General features: G+C 36.0%; 3 protein-coding genes across 5 annotated transcripts; 1 reads left to right on the plus strand and 2 right to left on the minus strand.

Annotated features, from left to right (window-relative positions):
* The first annotated feature begins 5,208 nt into the window (after nt 1-5,208).
* EMB1030 (Alanyl-tRNA synthetase, class IIc) lies at nt 5,209-11,009 on the plus strand. 3 transcript variants are annotated; one of them, XM_088107509.1, is made up of 12 exons: nt 5,209-5,397; nt 5,492-5,778; nt 5,842-6,020; nt 6,106-6,184; nt 6,314-6,448; nt 6,542-6,694; nt 6,831-6,941; nt 7,076-7,993; nt 8,095-8,367; nt 8,945-9,154; nt 9,800-9,957; nt 10,342-11,009. In XM_088107509.1, exons 1-12 carry the CDS (start codon nt 5,283-5,285, stop codon nt 10,676-10,678), a joined length of 2,955 nt encoding a protein of 984 aa, XP_087963635.1. In that variant the 5' UTR covers nt 5,209-5,282; the 3' UTR covers nt 10,679-11,009. The 3 variants fall into 3 exon arrangements, with proteins under 3 accessions (XP_087963635.1, XP_047162380.2, XP_047162379.2); XM_047306424.2 differs by having other exon boundaries at nt 6,545-6,694; XM_047306423.2 differs by having other exon boundaries at nt 6,106-6,448; nt 6,545-6,694.
* Nucleotides 11,010-12,907: 1,898 nt separating this feature from the next.
* Nucleotides 12,908-14,057, minus strand: LOC124832263 (endochitinase). Its single transcript, XM_047306425.2, has one exon. The coding sequence runs from the start codon at nt 13,957-13,959 to the stop codon at nt 12,988-12,990; it is 972 nt and encodes a 323-aa protein (XP_047162381.1). The 5' UTR covers nt 13,960-14,057; the 3' UTR covers nt 12,908-12,987.
* Nucleotides 14,058-17,174: 3,117 nt separating this feature from the next.
* On the minus strand, nt 17,175-20,741 carry HCF244 (NAD(P)-binding Rossmann-fold superfamily protein). Its single transcript, XM_047306445.2, has 8 exons — nt 20,519-20,741; nt 20,162-20,421; nt 19,863-19,961; nt 19,585-19,779; nt 19,407-19,499; nt 19,222-19,317; nt 19,010-19,150; nt 17,175-17,543 (listed from the first exon to the last, which is right to left on the minus strand). Exons 1-8 carry the CDS (start codon nt 20,619-20,621, stop codon nt 17,367-17,369), a joined length of 1,164 nt encoding a protein of 387 aa, XP_047162401.1. The 5' UTR covers nt 20,622-20,741; the 3' UTR covers nt 17,175-17,366.
* Nucleotides 20,742-21,777: the final 1,036 nt, after the last annotated feature.

The raw sequence follows: 21,777 nt of genomic DNA on the forward strand, positions 1-21,777 counted from the left end.
GGTCAATAGTGGCTGGACAGTGGTCAAAAGGGGCCTGGACAGCGACAAACGGTATCGGAAAGCAGAAAAACGGCGCGTGGACAGCGGCATACCGCGCGGACAGCGACAGACCGCGCGGACAGCGGAAACGGCACCTGGACAGCAGCAGACGGCGCGGACAGCGGCAAACAATGACTGGACAGTGGCAAACGGCGCCTGGTCAGCGGCACACGGCGTCGGACAGTTGCAAAACGGCGCCTGGACACCAACGGCAGAGACGAAGATGGCAGCAACGGCTGCTCTGATGGTCGAAACAAAAGAGGGAGCTCCGACGACGGCTATGGAGGTGTCGCGGGGAAACTCCGGCACCGGGAAGGCGGCGCGTGCAGAACACGCGGCCGAGACTGGCCGAGAAGAAGCGGCGCGTGACAGCTGGTGCGGAGGTTTCGGACGCCGGCACCGGTGGGGTTGGTCGTCGCGTGAAGAGGCGAGCCAGATCCAGTGGTCGCTGGTCGGAACGGTGACGGTGGCCGGCGACAAGGCGGCGCGTGGCTATACGCGTCCGAGATCTACCGGAAAGAGGAGCCGCGTGGAGGCGCGTTGAGAGGAATCTGGTGTTGTCTCTGGCGGGGTTGGCCGTCGCTCGAGGAGACGCTCCAGATCTGCTGGTCACCGGTCGAAACGGTGACGGCCGGCGGCGGACTGGCCGGAAAGAAGAGCTCCGTGGCGGCGCGTTCGGAGGATTCTGGTCCTGTCTCCGGTAGGGTTGGCCGTCGCTCAAGGAGACGGTCCAGATCCGATGGTCACCCGTCGAAACTGTGACGGTGGCCGGCGGCGGCGGCGGCAGCGGCGGCGGCGGTGGCGACGGAGTCAGCAGCGATGGCAGCGGAAAGTGGCGGCGACAGCAGTGGCACACTCGGTCTGAACGGGTGCGCAGAGAAGAAGAGAAAATGGAATTTGAGGGCTGTCACCGGAAACTGTAGGGGCTGCCGGCGGCCATGGCGGCCGGCCGCCGGCAGACAGTAGAGACCCTAGAGGTAGATCAGAGAACCTGCTCTGATACCATGTGAAAATGGTATTGTATTGAATGAAATGATTCTCTTACCTATTACACCCCTTCACTTAATCCTATCATTTAAGAGGCACGCAACCTTGACCATCAGAAAAGAATTTTTTGACATCAGAATAGCTTTTGTTAGTATCACTGTTCCTTACCTTGAGGCCAGATCGAAACAGACGCTGGTTCTATTTTGATCTCATAGTTATTAGTACAAGGAATAGATGAACGAATATTTGTCATTTCTCTTTTCTTGTGTTTCGAAGTTACTATTCTAGTAAAAAGACATCTGGGGAAACTTGATTAAAGCATTCAAGTGTGTCGATAATGGATAAATTATCATCAATGGTCAACCTGAGATTGCAATAATGTTTTGGCAAGAAATCCTAGCATGATCTAGGGTTTACAAGTTGCAAAAAATTTGACAGTTACATCCTTTAATTAAGGCTGCTGATTCTTAGCGTGGGTACTGGATGCTTGATGCTTGCAGAAACAAATGGGTTTGTGGCATCTCGTAGATACTGAATATGGATTTCAAACAAATAGTTATTATATCCTATCGATCTTCTCACTAGTCCCTGCAAATTGTCTGACTATCCCTGCCTTTGTAAGTTGCGCATTGCTTGCAGTGCAACAACAAACGAAGTTTGTAATCTTTAGAATTTAGGGTAACTTATGTAGGCTTTTTGAAGTGTACATGTTCTGTTTTCATCCTTCAGTCCACAATTTGATGTTGCAGCGATAACTACATTGAAGCAACTTTCAATCGAGATCATCTTGGGTTGTGTCTTAATTGATGGTCCATCTCGTTGGATTTTGACGATTGGTTGATTTACTTGATCGTCTTGGATTGTGCTACTATGGGGCTTTGTTCAATAACCCAACGCAAGAAAATTATGATAGCTTAATGTCAAACAGGATTTCCCTAACAACTATTTATGAATATATAATATGAACAAGATTCTCATGTGGTAAGAAATGAGAAATCCTGTTCATATCCCAATCTGTTTGACATGTAACCGTCGTATTTCTCTTGATTGAGTTTTGAATAAAGTCTAGATAGCACAACCCCAAGATAATCAAGCAACAAAGGGTTCGATCATCAATTAAGATGCATCATCAACTTGGTCAGAGAATCTATGTATGTTTGTGTCTTATTTGAAAGTTGCTTTACACAGCTAGGAACTTCAAGTCTTGGAATGAAGGTGATAATAAGATAGAGAACATGGGCACATAGTTGCTTATTGTCATGGATTGTAGTAGGTATTTGCTTTACTGCATTAGGCATCATTACTATGGTTTTAATATGGATAGAATTTTGATCTTATGTTAAAGTAGTCGAGTTTTTGTTTGAATGTAGTGTAGCAATATCAACTTTGTTAATATTGTTCATTTATATTGGATTAAGTTAAAACAGTTCCTACTCTCGGTCTTTTAATACTATGTGAGGAAGATCAGAGTTACTTCCCAACTCTTTGGGAACTAGTGCCATGCTTTACATATGCAAGGATAGTGGCATAAGTTGCAGTAACAAGTGGAACATCACTGAGGAAATATTGTTTGAAATCAATATAGTATTTACGAGATGTCACAAACACTTGAATCAAGTACCTGGGGCCAGGAATAGGAAGACCCACGCAAAGTGGGTGGGTGTCCTTTAAGGCTCAGAACCTGTCTAATTTTGTGATAGGGTTTCTCTTTCCAAAGTTACTACTCATGATCACACATTTTTCAATCTCAGTTTGGTCCAATAATGGCGATTTGGCAATTCGCAATATTCTTAAATATTTTAGGATCATATCCCTATTATGAAAATTTGACACTAAACTTAATGCTACAGGTTGATGACAATTCTGTGAGCATATAGAAAAAGATTGCCACTCTAATGCCATTTCTAGAAATATGAATTTGTTAGCAGTGGCTTCTAAATAAAATTATTAATAAATAATTAATATTTGAAGAATATTTAAGATTTTAAAATTAATTAATAAAGCATTGATTATTTCTAAATTAATGTTGAGGTTTTATTAACAAATAGCTCATTGTTGTTTTTAGCACAAAGTAACGAGTTGATTTGATTGTTTTTATTGGTATTTGTATCGTTAGAGATTTTATTGACCTTGAATTTAAGCCTTATTATCGTATTGTTGGTCCGAGAGACTGCTAGATTGTATGTGTTGGGAGTGATTTTTCGGACTTTAAATTTAAGTTTCATGTTCTTGTTGAAGGAATGTGTATCATTAAGAATTTTGCCGATCTATCATGTAAAGATTTTAAGATTGAAGTTGTTGAATTTGGGGGGTTGATTTAAGGGATGAGAAATCAGGCAGTTATATAATTAGATTTTGTGCTCCAAATCGCTTAATGCTTTCATGAAAGAATTTTCAAATTGCTTCATTTTAATTCTCTAATGGTTTCTTTCTATGAAATAATGAAAAAAAAAATGGTAAAGGGATGAAATGTGTAGGTATATTAATTTTTTTACCATTTGTTTAGTAAAGAAAAAAGTTCTCGGTTCCTTTTCTCGTTTTCACTATATTAAAACTTGTTTTCAATTAATATAAAAATAAGGTTTTGAACATTATTTGTTATCTTTTCATTCACTTTTTTTTTTATTAATCCAAACAATTGAAAACAATTTGTTATACTATTTTTTTCTTAACTTCATCGATTCTTTTTTTCTCATTTTCATTTTTATAATTAATTTTCTAGTTATATTCTTTTTATTTTGCTTAACTTAAATAGATTATATTTCAAATTCCATTCGAAGGTGACTTTATGTGAGAATTTGAAGTTTCAATTTGGTTTACATTATAAAGATTTTTTATCGGTATGAATTCATTAAAATGGGCCAGATTTAGTTTGGGTTAAGTTAAAAAATTAATATTTTAAATTGAAGTGAGTCCTTTTTAATTTGTATTTTTTAAATTTGTGGTTTAAAGAGACTTGCAGTTCAATTAGGTTTTTTAAAAACAATATTGATCTGTTATTTTTCTACACTAATAAAAGAAACACTTTTAATATTCAATTATATTAATTATTAAATAAGGCTTTAGTATGTAAGATAATATTTTTTTTATAATATTAGAATAAATAATTCATATTTATTGCTTTAAAATGGACTATGCGTACCAAACTCAGCGTAAACTTATTTTTTAAATTGATATTCTATAAATCAATCATGTCAAATATCCTAACATTATTTTGAATTTTACTTATGTTACATTAGTTTTAAGCTATTCTTATAACTTTTACTTTATTACAATAGTTTTATAAAACTTATGCTTTTTTTTATTATACTTTTGTTTTTCAAAATTTTAAAAATAATTTTTGATTTTTATAAATCATAATTTTATTTAAAATCTAGAGTTTTATTCATCTTAATGAAATATATTATAAGATTTAAATTTTAAGTTTATAAGTTACAACTCTACATTGGAAATGTTTTACATGAGAACTCTTTTTGAAACTTAATTTTTTTACGAGATTCTTTTTATAACATGTACAAATAATCATTTTAGAATTTTTTTAATCAATTCTTAGAATTGTTTCTGAATAGTGTCTCCCTTTCCATCTTTAAACCCATTGTACAAAATTTCTTAATTGGTTTCTAGTGTATCTAATTTATAAATTCACTATATGTTCTGTAATTTCACTCCACGCTTGTACTTTTGTTCTCATTCTTTTTTTAAAATTTTGTTCTTAATAAGAATTTTCAAATTGATGAACTCATTTATAATATCAATATTCCTCCTGGAATAAGTATGACTCACCACATAACTTTTTTTAATGTAAGAAATATATTGTAAGAATTTATGAGTTTTCAAATAGTTTCATAAATCAAAACAAGATCCTAAAATTAGTGATAGAAAATATATGTACCTTGTTTTTGTGAAAAACTATTCTTTAGTGCTATAAAAAAATTCAATCACATGAACAATTTTGACTTTTTTCTGTATGAGAATTCAATTTTTCGAGATTTAAATACTCCTTTTGATTCATTATTTTATTATTTTCTTATTTGATGAATTTAGAGTAAATAAACATATATATATATATATATATATATATATATATATATATATATATATATATATATATATATATATATATATATATATATATATATATATATATATATATATATATATATTACATAATATTGTGTGGTGTGGTGGTGGGGAGCGTAGTGAATGGAAGAAGAGTTATCTATCCGTTGAGAGTTCGCGTTGGCATCGACGTTTCCATGGAAGGGTTGGCGCTTCTTCCATTTGCACAGTCACAATTCCTCTTACCGCTTCCAAAGGTTGCCGCCATTCCCAGTCCACACAATAGTAACACTAATGATAATAATACCAATGGTTCGTTATTTCCTTCAATTTTAAGCTTTCTCTACTCTACGCAGTTGCTTCGGATTGTGTTTGTAATAGTAATCGTGATTGCCATTGTGCTCAGGATTTCTGTCTCTCAGACCGCACCGTCGACGCGGGTTTCGTTTTCGCGCTTCATTGTTTTCCAAGGCACATGGTGTTCCTCTTCCCCAACACCACCAACAACAGCAGCAACAAGTCACGGTGAATCCCAATTCTGTGAGTGGGGATTCCATACGTCAGAGATTTCTTCATTTTTATGCTTCCCGCGGTCACAAGCTTCTTCCCAGCGCTTCTCTCGTCCCCGATGATCCCACTGTTCTGCTCACCATCGCCGGGATGCTCCAATTCAAGCCCATCTTCCTCGGCAAGGTATGCCTGTGCCTCACCATCAATCAGTATCACGAACTCTCCTCTCTAACTTACTAATTACAGGTTCCAAGACAAGTACCTTGTGCTGCTACTGCACAGAGATGCATCCGTACTAATGATATTAACAATGTTGGCCTGACTGCCAGACATCATACCTTCTTTGAAATGCTTGGAAACTTCAGCTTTGGTGATTACTTCAAAAAACAAGCTATTCTATGGGCGTGGGAGCTTTCCACCTCAGAGTCAGTACATTTTATCCCTCCACCCCACCTCTTTCTTATGACAAAATATATTATGATTTTTCTTCTCTTTCATTTACCTTGTTAGGTTTGGTTTGCCCCCGGACCGATTGTGGGTTAGTGTTTATAAAGATGATGATGAGGCTTTTCAGCTATGGTCTAATGAGGTTAGCTATAAATTGTTTTCCTCGACCGTCATCTTATTTGCTTACGTAACTAACTTCTGTTTTGACTGGCGAACATTTGACAAAGCGCATTGGATTATTGTTCCTATTGCTTACTTGATTTCCGTGCAGGTTGGTGTCCCAGTTGAACGCATAAAAAGGTTGGGAGAAGAAGATAACTTCTGGACTAGTGGGGTGACAGGTCCCTGTGGTCCTTGCTCAGAAATTTATTATGATTTTCATCCTGAGAGGGGATATGTAGATGCTGTAAGTATATCATTTTTAGATTGAAGGATTCAGTATCATTTCAGGGACAATATTTTATATTTTGTTGTGTGGTTGGGACCTGGGGGATGAAAGCAGGATCTCAATGATGATACAAGGTTTATAGAGTTCTACAACTTAGTATTCATGCAATACAACAAAAAGGATGATGGTTCTCTTGAACCTCTAAAACAGAAGAACATAGACACTGGTCTTGGACTGGAGCGTTTGGCTCGTATTCTTCAACAGGTATATGTTCACTATGCTGATTTTTTGTTGTTGTAATAGGTACCGTTTACATTTTAAGAAGTATTTCTGGGGCACTAGAACTATCATTTCACATGCTCCTAAAGTCCATCTTATATATAGCCAATGCTTTCTGCAGGTTCCAAACAATTATGAAACTGACTTGATTTTCCCCATCATAGAGAAGGCCTCTAAGTTAGCAAATGTTTCTTATGGTTTTGCTGATGATCAGACAAAGAGGAATCTGAAAGTAAATAATGATTTTCTTCATACATGCTGCTGTACAATCTTACTTTATTTTAACTCATATCTGTCTTTCTTATTATTTTTAATCTGTCATTTCATTTTTTTTGTTTTGCTTTTTTTTTCTCTGATTTATCTTAGATTATAGGAGATCACATGCGTGCAATTGTATTTCTCATCTCTGATGGAGTTGTCCCATCAAATGTTGGGAGAGGTTATGTAGTTCGGCGGCTTATTAGAAGGGTTGTTCGTACAGGCAGGTTGCTTGGTATAAAGGGTGATGGTAGGGGAGACCTTGAAGGAGCGTTTTCACCGATTATTGCTGAGAAGGTAGTGGAATTAAGTACACAGATTGATGCTGATGTGAAGAACAAAGCACCTCGTATCTTTGAGGAGCTGAAGAGAGAAGAGCTTCGGTTTGTGCATACACTGGAGAGAGGAGAAAAGTTGCTTGAGGAGAAACTTTCTGATGCTTTATCAAATGCAGAAAGAAATGGAACTGTTCCTTGCTTGGCTGGCGAAGATGTGTTTCTGTTGTATGATACTTATGGATATCCAATGGAAATAACCAAAGAAGTGGCTGAAGAACGTGGTGTGAGTATTGATATGGATGGTTTTGATATTGAGATGGAGAAGCAAAGGCGTCAATCTCAAGCTGCTCATAATACTGTCAGACTTGCCATTGAAAATGGGGGAAATGTTGCAGAGAATGTACGTGACACCGAATTTATTGGATATGACAGACTTCATTGTAAAGCAATGATAGAAAGCTTAATGGTGAATGGAAATCCAGCTGTACAGGTCAGTGAAGGGAGTAATGTGGAAGTTTTACTGAACAAGACTCCATTTTATGCTGAATCAGGGGGTCAAATTGGCGATCATGGTTTTCTATATATTTCAGAGGGTGATAATCAACCAAAAGCTGTTGTGGAGATAATAGATGTTCAGAAATCTTTAGGCAACATATTTGTGCACAAGGGTACAGTCCAAAAGGGTGTTGTAGAGGTTGGCAAAGAAGTGGAAGCAGCAGTTGATCTGAAGCTGAGGCAGCGAGCTAAGGTACAAGAACTATTAATTTGCTCATTTATAGTCATGTATATTTCCAGTTTTCAAACTTACACGTTGTTCAAGATTATAGTAAGTATAGTTGGGTTTTGTAGGTTCATCATACTGCTACTCATTTACTACAAGCTGCACTTAAAAAGGTTATTGGTCAGGAGACCTCACAAGCTGGTTCGTTGGTGGCATTTGATCGTCTCAGATTTGATTTCAACTTCCACCGACCACTTCGTGATAGTGAGCTTGCTGAAATTGAACTGCTGATCAATGGATGGATTGAGGATGCAACGCTACTTCAAAGCAAAGTGATGCCCCTTGCTGATGCAAAAAGTGCTGGGGCTATTGCAATGTTTGGAGAAAAATATGGAGAAGAGGTAGGATTTGCTTCAAACACTTTTAGTAGTGACCTTTAAAGTTTAATTGTATTACTTCTGTTTTAGTAGTTCTAAGCTTGTAGATTACATTTATCATGAAATGTGTATTCAAAGTAGGTGACCTTCAGGGAAGGTTTACAATACTGCAAATGCTCAAAACAATACTTCTGACTGAAATTCCCTTTTTACTATTGTTAGATTGCTACTCATTCCAAAAAAAGTGTGCAAATTTGGAAGACATCCAATTACAATTGTCATTTATGATATACTAGTAGTTATCCACGTATTTCTGTCAAGCGCATGCACATGGACCACAGTAGTAAATCATGTACAGTTAAGATACTAGGTTCTGTAAATCCTATTAAGAGAATATTCTGTTAATGAAACTAAAAGAAAAGTTTAAATTCTAATGGCTCATCACTTCTATGACAGATTACAGTTATATGTTCCAGATCTAGGCGTGTATATTTATACCTTTCATCAATCAGGGAAATGATTAAGAATCTGTGTTTGTGTTAGTATTTATCAAGCTGATGCTTATGCAGCTTATTTTGGTTTCTAATTTGGCGTTCTGCAGGTACGTGTGGTAGAGGTTCCTGGTGTATCAATGGAACTATGTGGTGGGACTCATGTAAATAATACTTCTGAAATTCGTGGCTTTAAAATAATATCAGAACAGGGTATTGCATCTGGAATCAGGCGAATTGAAGCTGTAGCTGGCGAAGCCTTCATTGAATATATCAATGCCCGTGACTTTTATCTAAAGCAGCTATGTTCCACTCTCAAAGTATGTTCCATGATCTTGGCTTGAAAAGTTATAGTTTGCCCTCGGGGGAACCAGTTAATTTTCATTTTATCTATATTAACCGAAATTATAAAATCACCTTGTTGGGTCAATATCTCTGCGTTATTCAATTATTGTGATCAATTATTAATTATATACACCTTGTTGGGTCAATTATATTCAATTATATGCAACACCTTGGCTTTCAGGGACCGTATGAGGTGCTTAAATCCCACATTCAGAAGTAGGGTATACTCGATAAAATACTTAAGTAGCTTGATTCTTTCCCCTTTAACAACTCCGTTTTAAGAAGGGAGTGTTTTGGGTGCTTATCACTTGGCTTTGGGACTTTCATTTTGTGTATGCCTTAATAGGATTTCCTGTCTAGTTTCTTCCGCAATGGATCAAACATATCAGCGAATGGACTTTCTTAAATACATAATGTATGTCCTTTATGCGTATAATATTTAATTAGTGTTTTTAATAAAATAAAAATTCCAGGGGTGTTGTTGGCTTGGTCATTTCAGCACATTGCACCATTTCTTTCAAGCACTTCTAATTCTGTTTGGGCATGTGTTATGCTTTGCAATATTGATTTTTGCATGAAATTACGTGTTATAATTTATATAATATTATCATACTTTTAAGGTTAAACCAGAAGAAGTGACAACAAGGATCGAAAACCTTTTGGAGGAGTTACGGGTAGTTAGAAATGAAAACTCTGCTGTGCGTGCAAAGGCAGCAATCTACAAAGCTTCAGGTATTGCGAGCAAAGCATTGTTGGTGGGGAATTCAAAACAGTACAGGTAATGGTTCTCAGTGTGATATTATATGTTGCCCTAATATGGGGGAGAGTGATTTCTTCAGTTTTAGCAACCTGAAGATGTTTCTTTGATATCTAAGTCTTTCAACCTTTTCTCAGTTGAAGTTTTTATTGTCAAAACCAAACAAATCTGACAACTATGAAGCAGAGGTATTGCATCACATCGTTGGTAGTCCCTTGAATATATAGTTTTGTGATTGCTACAGAAATTATGTGAAATTAAGTTGAAAGGATGTCCCTTGTATGTATATTTTCTTGTTTTTTTAACCAGATATTCCGTATGTTGTTAAAAAAATTATCTTTAGAAATCTGTTAAACATTAAGTAGATGTATCCTTTTTTATTTATTTGTTGTTCAAAATTTGCAGGGTGCTAGTTGAGTCCTTCGATGATGTTGATGCTGAATCACTTAAAAGTGCCGCAGAATATTTACTGGAAACACTAACAGATCCAGCAGCCGTGATACTGGGCTCATGCCCAGGTGAGGGGAAGGTTAGCCTAGTTGCTGCTTTTTCTCCAGGGGTGGTTGATCAGGGGATTCAGGCAGGTAAATTTATTGGACAAATTGCAAAATTATGTGGCGGTGGAGGAGGTGGAAGGCCCAATTTTGCTCAGGCAGGTGGGAGGAAGCCTGAAAATTTGTCAAGTGCCCTCGATAAGGCTCGGTCAGAACTCATGGCTACTCTAAGTGAAAAAGGGAGTTGAATTATTATACGCTTACCAAATCTTGTTATGCTAAAGCAACAGAATATATCGATTCTCGTTGTCTCGAGAATACATCACAAATCACAAGATTAAAGGGTTGGAAGCGTAAGTAAAAGTATTCTGGCAATTCCAGTGGCATGTAATGGAAGTTTCAAAATAGTATAGAGCTAGTAAAATGTTGGTTATTAGTGTGACTTTATTCTTCTGACAAACTGGTATGGTACGCATTCACACAATCCAACTTGTAAATTTTGGCATGCGCATCTAAGATTGGGTGCAGGATGTAAATGCAAACACTATATACATGAAAGATAGTTTTGATAGTGAACGACGATCAGGTGATTCACTCCTTTCTATATTGATTGCTCTGAAAGATGTTGGGATCACATAGAACTGAAGCGTTGTGATGGTGATGGGAAAGACCGACTTGCGTCATGAACCAATTATGCCTTTAGACGAAATCAACTTTTTAAAAGGTTAAACTGTTTGAAGAAAGTACATGAGTGATTCTACGTCTAACCACTGTTGTGGGTGAAACGTTGTTTAAGATGAAAATAGCTGAATGTTGTTGGACTCTAATAGGTCTCCTGAAGCTGAATGTTAGACTCTGGACCACATTTACAGCACCGTCATGAAGATTGAACAAGGGAATCCGATTCACCAAGAAAATCAGACGGTGAAGCAAAGAGGATGAGTGGAGATATTAAAACAGGTGAAATCAACTAAGAAGTTGGCATTGAATTAAAAATTTAAACCCAAATCAAACAATGGTGGGTTGCTGATAACGTAAACATCCTCAACATAATAAATAAAATACAGAGCACCCAGAATCTGCCCTGTACAAGAGCCTGTTCAGTCTCCCAATGTCGCTCTTCATCAAGCACTTTGCAGAAATCTACCAAAAATAATTCTAGAACATTGTTTTTAAATTGTTTTACATCTTTTCCATAATAAATTTCATCACGAGTTGTTCATGAACAAATCATAAGGAATTATTAAATATCACTTCTAGATCATCTACTTGGTTGGGTTTTGGTGTATTTCTAAATATCACTTAAGAAACTTGAACAAAAAACCAAACATATCATTCCAGATTTAGATAAGAATCGTTATTCCCATGTTATTATATACAAAAATACCCCAAAACACTACATGCATGCAAGAGAATATTAAAAGAAAAAAGAAAATGTAAAGAAAAGGGAAAACCTACTGAAATCAAAATTCTAATTGGTAGAATTTGATTATTATCAGCACACTAATAGCTACCTGGTGAAAAAGATAATAAAAACTTAGGTATCACATAAAGAAGATAAAGTAAATTACGAGGTTTAGAATTTTAAATTGATAGTCAATAAATTTTGAAAATACAATTTTCATTCATCATCTATTTTTAAATCTGTTATCTGATAATCCTAAATGTATTCGTTACAATTTTAAGAAAATAGTGATCGATGTCTCTGAATTTTACTGTATTAAAGTTTGAATGTCAAAGTCAAACTAACAAAGTTAGGCAATTTTAGCATGATAGAATTTAAGATTTAAAATTAGTAGATGAAAAAAGCTGTAAAATATAAAACAAAGAATTCAAATTATATTAAAGACTGTTGACACTAATTCTAGATAAAATTATACAAATTCTGTATTTTGATTCCGATATTCATAAACTACTTTCTTTACTTTCTGTGGACATACTTATTAATTTGTTTTGATCTTTATCATGTAAAATTGTAAGTAAAGTGGCTAAAATATATATTAACTTTGAAGATGAAGTAAAAAGTAAGGAAAAAATATCTTTTTAGACAAATTTTTTACAATATTTTAAGACAGTTTATTATTGTATCAAAATGTTAAAAAATTTATGTCAAAAATAGATTAAAAAAGTCATTAAATATTTCTGAAAAACTGAGATGGACAACTTAAAGGACTTGCAAGTTCAAGCGATTGTTGTTGCAGTTGACAGAGACATATACCAATGCAGGTTGAATCTTCCCCTCGCGTTGCCGTGCTCATTACGAACTGTGATTGATTTTTTTTAGTAGTTGTTTAGTTTAGAATAGTTCTGTGTGTAATATTGCATTATCAGTAACGGTTCAATAATTTGAAGTAGAAAAGGCTGATTTGGATACATGTTTTGTCATAATTTATTATGCATGCATCACTTTCTTCCGGACCATTGTGTTAAATCAGTGACGATTTGAGCGAAGAAGAAGTTCCATTGTGCAGCTGATCTATGAACAGAAAGTAGCTTTCCAGCAAGTGCAATTTTATTTAAAAGTGAATAAGTTGTTTATTTTGATGGGATGAGAGATTCAGACGAAGGGATGGAGATTAAGCAGTGAATTTCCGAATGGGGTCTGAGAGTAGCAGTCAAGGTTGTTGCCATAACCAACTCCTAGCAGATCACAGTATCTCTTCAAGAACCCGATGCGGTCCTCCACCCTGCTATCCTGTCCTCTGCCGCACTCCAGGCCTCCGTTGATGATGTTCGTCACAGTGCCGTAGCCCGGAAGCCTCCCGGCGGCAACGTCGGCGGCGGAGGGGGTCCATTGAGAGGTGATGACGTCGTGGGAGGAAGGCTTGGGGGACTGTGGGGTCATCCAGAACCAGATGGCGGACTTGAAGGAGACGACGGCGTCAGTGGCGACGAGATCAGGGTTGTTGATCAAATTCACCCCAATTGCATTTCCGCACTGACCGTAGTTGTAGTTCCAAGATATCTGGATGGGACCCCTGCCATAGTATTGTTGTCCAGAAGCGCAGGGAAACTGGGGAGTTGGGGAGCAGTAATCGCTTGGGTTCTGCTCTCTCACGAAGCAGTATCCCCATGCGTACGGTCCGTCCGGTGCAGTGGGCCATCCCCCGGTTGTTTCGTGAGACGTTTGCCCGAAGAAGGCCGCAATCTCCCTCTTTCGAGTGGCTGTGTCTCCGGTGTTGCCGAAGCTGGGGAAAGCACTGGCAGCGGCGATGAAGGCATCGTAGGTGTAGAAGCCTTTGGCTGGGCAAGCTCCGTCGTTGCGATGTTTGAGCATCTGGTCGAAGGTGGCCCTGGATATGAGAGCGGTGAGATCAGCCGGAGCCGGCTGTCCTCCCCCGCACTGGCTCTGGCAACCCTGGCCGCAGTAGTCGTCGGTGGAGCCGCACCAGCCGAACTGACTGCAACAGAGACCACCTGGGCACAGCGCACCCCCTGCTTGGCTTCCACACTGCTCTCCCCAGCTTCCTCCGACTAACAGCGTCCACAGCATCACTCCTACGCTCCATATCATTCTATTCTTCTTCATTTCTCTATACTTTTCATTTCCCTTCCTTCCCTATCAATCTATTTATAGCCACATTTTCTTTTACTTCATTCAAATCATATTCCTAACTTTACTTTTTATACATAAAATACATTATCACTTTTTGAAATTTCTATTTCATTTGGTTTTCTCCTTCTACTCAATGATTCAAGTTTTCAGCAAAAAAATTTCTATTTTACTAAAAGCGCTGATGAGAAGTTTACCACATAAATAAAGAAACGTGTTAGGGGCCCAGCCCGGCGGCTTCCTAAGGGTGATGTCCAGGAAGACCAAGACCAAAGGATAATCATGCATTTATTTCATTCTATTTAATTACTATTCTATCTACTATATAATTACATTCAAAATCAATAATTTTTTTAATATATTATAACTATAATTTATAAAAAGTAAATCATTTTAGGAAAGAAGAGTAACTCTGACACATCTTTTTCTCTCGTGCTTCTCTTAAAAAAGAAAAGTATGTCATCCATATTGACCTTTCCGACACATCTTCATCTTCTATATTCATCTTTCTTCTCCCATATCTCATATATATATCTACAAGTTTTGTAAATAAATCTACAAGTTGATTTTCGGACTTGATGTTGAAATGCTTAGTTTTTCCTTGAAATACAGGATTATAGGAAATAGCGATGGCAGCTTGGTTGTCAAGAAAAACTTTAATACTTTCTTTTTGTTCCAGACTTAAATCCATTAAAATTTTTCTTAACTATAAGTTTGATTGTCTGTCGCTGTTGTTGCAATAAACTCAGCATCTGCAGTGGATTGAGCCACAATTTCTTGCTTTCTTGAGCTCCAAATGAAAACACTTGATCCAAGAGTAAAACAGTAGTCTAAAATACTTTTCATATCATCCATAGAACCTCCCCAGTCACTGTCAAAGAAACTTGCCAACTTAAATTTTTTGTTCCATGTGAACTTAAAACAAAAATCACTTGTATCCTTCACATACATAATCACTCTTTTGGAAGCTTTGAGATGCAATTCACTTGCACAATGCATGAATCGAGACATAATACTTACAACATTTAAAATATTAGGCCTTGTTGCCGTGAGGTACATCAACCAACCAATCAAGCTTTTAAAATATCCTTCATCAACTTTGTTAGCACCATCTTCTTTATGTAGCTTCTCCTTTTGATTCATTGGAGTGCTTACTGCCTTGCATTCTTCCATTTGAAATTTCTTTTGTATTTCCTTTGCATGCTTTTTCTAACATATGAAAATTTCAGCTTGCCCTTGCTTGATTTCCCTGCCAAGGAAGTAGGACATAACTCCAAGATCTGTCATTTCAAACACATTCATCATCTCCTGTTTGAAGTTTTGAATATGCTCTGTATTATTTCCTGTAACTAGTAGTTCATCAACATACAATGAAACAATAAGAATGTTAGTGTCATTGTGTTTGACATACAAGGTTGTTTATGATAGACTTTTCTCAAATCCAAAATTTAGCAAATATTCATCAATTTTGCTATACCAAGCTCTTAGAGCTTGTTTTAGACCACAAAGGCCTTTCTTGAGAAGATAGACTTTATCTCCCTCACTTTCCTTCACAAATTCTTGGGTAGCTCAACATAAATTTCTTCTTGTAGGATATCATTTAGGAAGGTTGATTTTATATCCAATTGGAACACTTTCCAGCTCTTTTGTGCTGCAAGGAGTAACATGATTGTGTCCAATCTAGCAACAGGAGCAAAAGTGTAGAATAATCAATACCAAAGAGTTGGGCATACCCTTTAACCACCAGCCTAACTTTGTGTTTGTTGATTGAGCCATCAACATTAAGTTTGGTTTTAAACACCCACTTGACTCCAATTACTTCCTAGGATCCAAGTTTTGTTTTTCTCTATCTTTGACAACTCCTCCTCCATTGCATCTATCCACCTTTGATCCTTTTTTTGCTTCTGTACAGCAGGTTCACATATGGCAATATTGCACCTTTCATAAACATTTGAGAGCAACCTTGTTCCTCACACAGGAGCATCATCCACTGTTTGATTCTGTCAATCATCTTATTCTTCTTCAATGCTTGAACTAGAAAACTTGAGTTTCAGTTATGCCATGTTCTGACCCTTCTTTTCTGCATCATCCAGGTTCAACTCTTCATCCTCCATGAAGTGAACATCCCTGCTGACAATAATATTTCCAATTTGTGGCTGGAAAATTTTATAGGCTTTACTGACAAATTGTAGCCTATAAAAATGCTTGATGAAGCTTTTCTATCAAGCTTGTCACGCTTACTATGTGGAACATGAGTGAAATACAAACAACCAAATACTTTAAGAAATTTTAGAGATGGTTTATAACCATATCATGCCTCAAATGATGTCATTTCTCGCAGTGCCTTTGTTGGAAGCCTGTTTTGAAGAAACACAACTATATTTGCTGCCTCTGCCCAAAATTTTTTTGGCAATTTCTTCTCATGCAACATGCATCTTGACATCTCCATGATGTATCTATTTCTCCTCTCACTAACTCCATTTTGTTGAGGTGTGTAAGGGGATGTAAGTTGATGTTGTATGCCTGAATCTTCACAAAACCTATCAAATTTTGCTGAAGTATACTCCTTTTCATTCTCAACTCTTGTCTTAAACTTCCAAAAAACTTGAGCTACTTTTGATTTAAACTTCAAGAAAAAAATTCAGCACATTCTGGTGAAGTCATCAATAAAGGTAATAAAATAGAGACTACCTTTTAAGGAAGGTGTTCTGTGAGGGCCTACATTTTCAGCAGCTTTTGGTGATGATAATACCCAAGCCTCTTGTGCCAAACTTCTGTGATGTTCTCCTTGACAAGAAAGGCAACTTGCTCTTCCTCCAATGGATTTAGAGCAAAACTTTTTCCCTAGGTCATATGGTTTGTGCAACCACTGTCAATCAAGATATTGTCCGTTTTTGGTTAAGTCCTCACAGATTTGCTTTTGGTACTACTCCAAAAGGCTTCTTATTGAGAAACGAATATGTCTTAACGAATATTTATTAATTTTGTTAATCATGTTATAATTATTATTACTTATATACTTTGCCTTAACAACCTTAGTCTATTTATAAATAAATTGTTCTTACCTGCTTTTATATTTCTATCTAATATTTCATAACTGTTTAAAATAATACGTTTACTAAAATGAGTTATATTTTTATATTCATTTCCTTTTACTTTCACTGTTAAATGCAAATATGATAATCTGGCAATTAAGAAACAGCATTGTCTCTTATATTTATCACAAGATAATTTAACTTATGTAAACATATAATATGTCTGAATTTTATTGTACATCCTCAGCTTTCTTAGGTACACCAACCGGAAGAAAAAAAATTAATATATATAAACGAGACTTCTAGATATCTACATCCCTTAAGTGGTTTTATGTTACAAATAATCTTTCAGAAGTAAATATCTGTTTGCTTTGACTGAGCCTTGAGATCCTTCAATTTCTTTAATATGTTACTGAAGTAGTCTTGCAAATACTTTTCCAGTGTAATTATGTCTTTTGAATCAACTCCAAGAAGATTATATGTATCCGCCATTGGAACAGAAAACACAGTATCGCTGCTAAGGACCTGCATATTTTCCCATTTAATTATATTTATTACCACTACGAGGAAATACAAATGTTTGACAGAAAAGTTAGTGAACATAATAGCTCGGCTCGCTGATTGAATCGTGATTGTCCAGTCAAATAAATACATGATTGCTGAACAAAGATTAATGATAAATTATAACTTTTGAGAATATAACAAATCATATGAATGAAAGATACACACTTGAATTTGAAACCCAAAAATTAAAAATTAAAAAGCCAATACACCAAAAAGATAAAATTAAACACCCATAATCAAATTAAATAGAGAGTGATCACATGTACTAATCAAGAAGAACAATGATACACATATGCCTTAATTTTGTCAATTACACATTTTGTTTTTTCTTTCTAACAAAAAGATAAAGTTTAGACCATCTTCTTCTCAAACGTATTTAAAATAAAAATAAAAATAAAAAGGTAAAATAAACTTCTTCATAAACCAAAATTAACTTATGTATAGACTAATTTATAAATATTATATATTTCAGCTGCTTCTTTTCGATTTATACATAAAGTTAAATTTATCTTATGAAAGGTTTATTTCATATTTTCTGTTTATTTTTTCTCAAAAAAAATACTTCATGAAAAAATGTGTCCATTCTATATCAATAAAACCGATAATTTTACAATTAAATCATTGGAAGATTTTAAATTTTTGAACTTGACTTACATGAAATGAACAATATGTTTGAGGAAATCATAACAGTATATTAAAAAAATCAACAATTAAATTGTAATCTAATAAACTATAAAACTGCAAGAATCCACGTCATTATTTTTTTAAAACAATAGATATAATTTCATATTTTATTTTCTAAAATACAACCATTCATTTTAGTTTGCATGGAGACACTAACGAAGATTGATCAGATTGGATTTCCTTTCCACCCGATTTAATCCAAGTGTTCATCTTAAAACTTCTCTCAAAAGTTAAAATCATCTCATACATTTTTGTTGAAAATGTTCAAGAGGATCTTCTATAAAAGTCAAATTATGAACTAAACAGAATTTCAGTCGAGTTTGTGAGCATACCGAACATGCATCACTCATTTATCTGTTTTGTGAATCATCCACCCACTATTATGTACCAGAGGCAGCCACTTAAAAGACAACGTATATGTGGAGTGGAAGAATGTGAAAAATTCTAGTTATGAGATGCTAGTAATAAGGCAACAAGAACATTCAGATACCCCCTACAACAAGTCATCACATATCAGTAAAGCCCCTGTGGGAATTGTCCAATGGGTATGGCTCACTGGTGGATATTAAAAGTGTATTTGGTTTCATAATAATTTTAAGAAAATGCCGTAAACATAACCAACCAACCAACAGTGAATGAATACTGGATGGGTGCTTGATCTAAAGGGAAAAGGGGGTAACGGAGCAATTCCTTGCAACAGTATATCAATTTACTAAAGGTGTAATGGGCAAAGAAATAAGTACCTCTGAAAATGCGAGTCTGTCAGCAACATCATTTGTCCACTCAAAAACGCGAGTCAACTGACGAGTGAATCTTAAAATGGAGACTGGAACTGTGGTGACATTAGCATCTTGGCCAGCGAGCCTCTCGCACAAGGTTATTACCTGACAGTAAAAGGAGGAATGAGGAGGAGGTAGAGAAAAAGAATAGCAGCAGAAGAAGATAAGTTGATTACCTCTTGGGTTGTCCAAGCACGGGGACCAGCGAATGTAAGAAGTTTACCAATTAATTTCTCATTTCGTATGGCTATAAATGTCAAGCGAGCTATATCCTAAGGGTGGAGGCAGAGCGATTAGAAATGAAAGATAAAGAGGGAAAGAAAGCGTGGAGGGAGGAGATGAATTATAGTACATAAATTACCTGAGTATCCATGTAAGCTATTCTGGTGGGGGCATCAGTTCCCCAAACAGATTTTTCTTCAAGGATGGGAACTGCGTACTGACCAATAAGACCCTGCAAGGACAGATTGTAAATGAATGAAACGGAAGTGGGTAGAAATTAAAGGAATGGATTGAGGGGAGAGTAAGGTGGCGGTGACCTGCATGAAACCGCATAAGCGGATGACGATGTGATCGAGGCCAGAATCACGGAGGAACTTCTCAGTGCAATACTTGATTTCCATGAGGGGAACCTCGGGATGTTTGTCACAATTGTGGATGGAGTAGAAGACATATTTCTGAATGCCCATTGCCTTGGCACATTGTATGAGAGCCACTTTTCCTTCCCAGTCTACCTATGTTTGTATGTATGAATTGTATAAATGTGTGTAAAGGAAAGGAAATGAAATGAAAAGGTGAGTGGAGGGGGGTTGGTTACGGTTTTGATAGGCTCCTCGGGACGGCCAGTGGCGCAGTCAATGACGGTGTGTATGCCGACCAAGGTAGCAGGAATGGTCTCTGGTTTACTGAGGTCAGCCTGGAGAACGGGAAGAAGAAAGTGAAGAGAGTGCTAGAATTTGACAAAATGCCCAGGAGAAAAAAATGCTCATTATCATTGAAGAGAATAGTGTAGTTCCAAAGCGGAAGCATAACAGTGTTTATATACAAATCAAAGAAAGATAAAGGTTACAACTGAAAAACAGAAATAGAAGTGGTGATGAATGGCAAGACATTTACATTGACAACGGTTGCTCCCCAATCGCGAAGGAAGTCGGCAGGAGCGGGCCTGGGCCTGACCAGACACCTAACGTCGTAGCCTTCGTCGAGTGCCCGTCGCACAATCTGCCTTCCAAGTGTTCCGGTGCCCCCCACCACTAAAATGCTGGTTGGCCTCACTGGGCTCCCCGACCCAAAATTGGCAGTCCCTTTCTCAATCTCCGCACCGGCACTGCTGCTGCATTTCACCCTCCAACTCCACTCTCTTCCTTTTCCCCTTCCTGTCAGTTCCATAGGCATTGATGTTAAATCAGTAGCTGACCTAATTGCCATTGGTTTGTGATTATTTGGGGGAAGTAAAGGAAGACAGTGACTCACCCGTAGAAATGGAATGAGAATTGGGAAACGCCAGCGTGGTGGGCGCAACACTACAGCGCCATTGCAGTTGGGGTGTGGGTGCCTTGAGCAGCGCCATCTTCATTTCTGTCAACGGTGGAAGAAGAGAAGAAGAGTAGAAGAGAAGAAGAGAACTTCCCTTATTCTCTCTCTCTCTCCCCCGTCTGATCACAATTCCTCCACGTCGGATGCTTCCAGGATCACTACTCCTCTCCACTGCCTCTTTTCGTTCTCTTACATTATCCACCTTTTTCTATTTTCTTTTCTTCTTTTCCTTTCATTCTAAATAAATATAACAACTTTCAACTTTTTTTAAATATATTTTTATACAAAATTTTAAATTTAGTTAAGTTTTAAATTTTTCATAAATTTATATTTTCAATTTAAACGTTTTTCACCAATTATTATAAAAAGAATTATATTTTTTAATTAAATTCTTATTATTTAACTTTTTTATTAAATGAATGGTTTCATTATAGTTTACTTTCATTATTTTATTTGCTTGATTTAATGTGTTAATATTGAAATAAAATACTATTGGGATGATAAATTTTAAATATTTTAAAATTAAATATATAAATATAATAATAACTAAATTAGAATAATTTCTAATTTATTATAACATACATTATTTAGTTTTAATAAATGTTAAAGTATAAAATTAATACAATAAAAATAGGATCGGATGAGATGTGTAGAGAAGAAAATTAATTCCATCCCATTCATTAATTTTTTTTTTTTTGCGGTAAAACATAAAACTTATTAGTTCTACTCGTATGTTATATAGTCTATAAATAAATGAAAACAAAAATGAGTAGAATACAAACTCGTTGCTTTTAATCATGGCTCACTAGTTATGTTTATTTTTGAAAAAAAAAATACAATGAAATATTAGCTTTATAGAATTTTTATGAATGAGTTTTTACTTGTTCTCATTAAAAACATTTTTGTTTAAAATATACGAAAAATAATATAAGAATTTGAATAATTGTATTTTATTTTATTTTTCAAATTACTACACTATAGTAATATAAGTATTCTTATAATTATTTTATGAAAATTTTCTTTGTAGGAATATAAAATGAAATCTTAACTTTTACAAGTTTTTTTTTTTATAACTAGATTTTAACTCTCACTCATATATCATAATTTCTTTTTTGGCAAATATATTTCTTAATATTTTAGTTTATATTCAATTATTAATGAGAGGTGATGAGTTTGAACCAAGGAACATTTTCTTT

This window comes from Vigna umbellata, chromosome 2 (assembly GCF_029865625.1).
Source record: "Vigna umbellata cultivar VRB3 chromosome 2, Vumbellata_1.0, whole genome shotgun sequence".
In the NCBI taxonomy this organism is placed as follows: domain Eukaryota; kingdom Viridiplantae; phylum Streptophyta; class Magnoliopsida; order Fabales; family Fabaceae; genus Vigna; species Vigna umbellata.

Coding starts and splice junctions, on each gene's coding strand:
- EMB1030 (XM_047306423.2), top strand. CDS start 5,283: ATGGAAGGGTTGGCGCTTCTTCCATTTGCACAGTCACAATTCCTCTTA. Junction 6,021..6,105: donor TGGGAGCTTTCCACCTCAGA/GTCAGTACATTT, acceptor TTACCTTGTTAG/GTTTGGTTTGCCCCCGGACC. Junction 8,368..8,944: donor GAGAAAAATATGGAGAAGAG/GTAGGATTTGCT, acceptor GGCGTTCTGCAG/GTACGTGTGGTAGAGGTTCC.
- LOC124832263 (XM_047306425.2), bottom strand. CDS start 13,959: ATGAAGAAGAATAGAATGATATGGAGCGTAGGAGTGATGCTGTGGACG.
- HCF244 (XM_047306445.2), bottom strand. CDS start 20,621: ATGAAGATGGCGCTGCTCAAGGCACCCACACCCCAACTGCAATGGCGC. Junction 19,500..19,584: donor GCTTATGCGGTTTCATGCAG/GTCACCGCCACC, acceptor CTGTCCTTGCAG/GGTCTTATTGGTCAGTACGC. Junction 19,318..19,406: donor TAGCTTACATGGATACTCAG/GTAATTTATGTA, acceptor CTCCACCCTTAG/GATATAGCTCGCTTGACATT.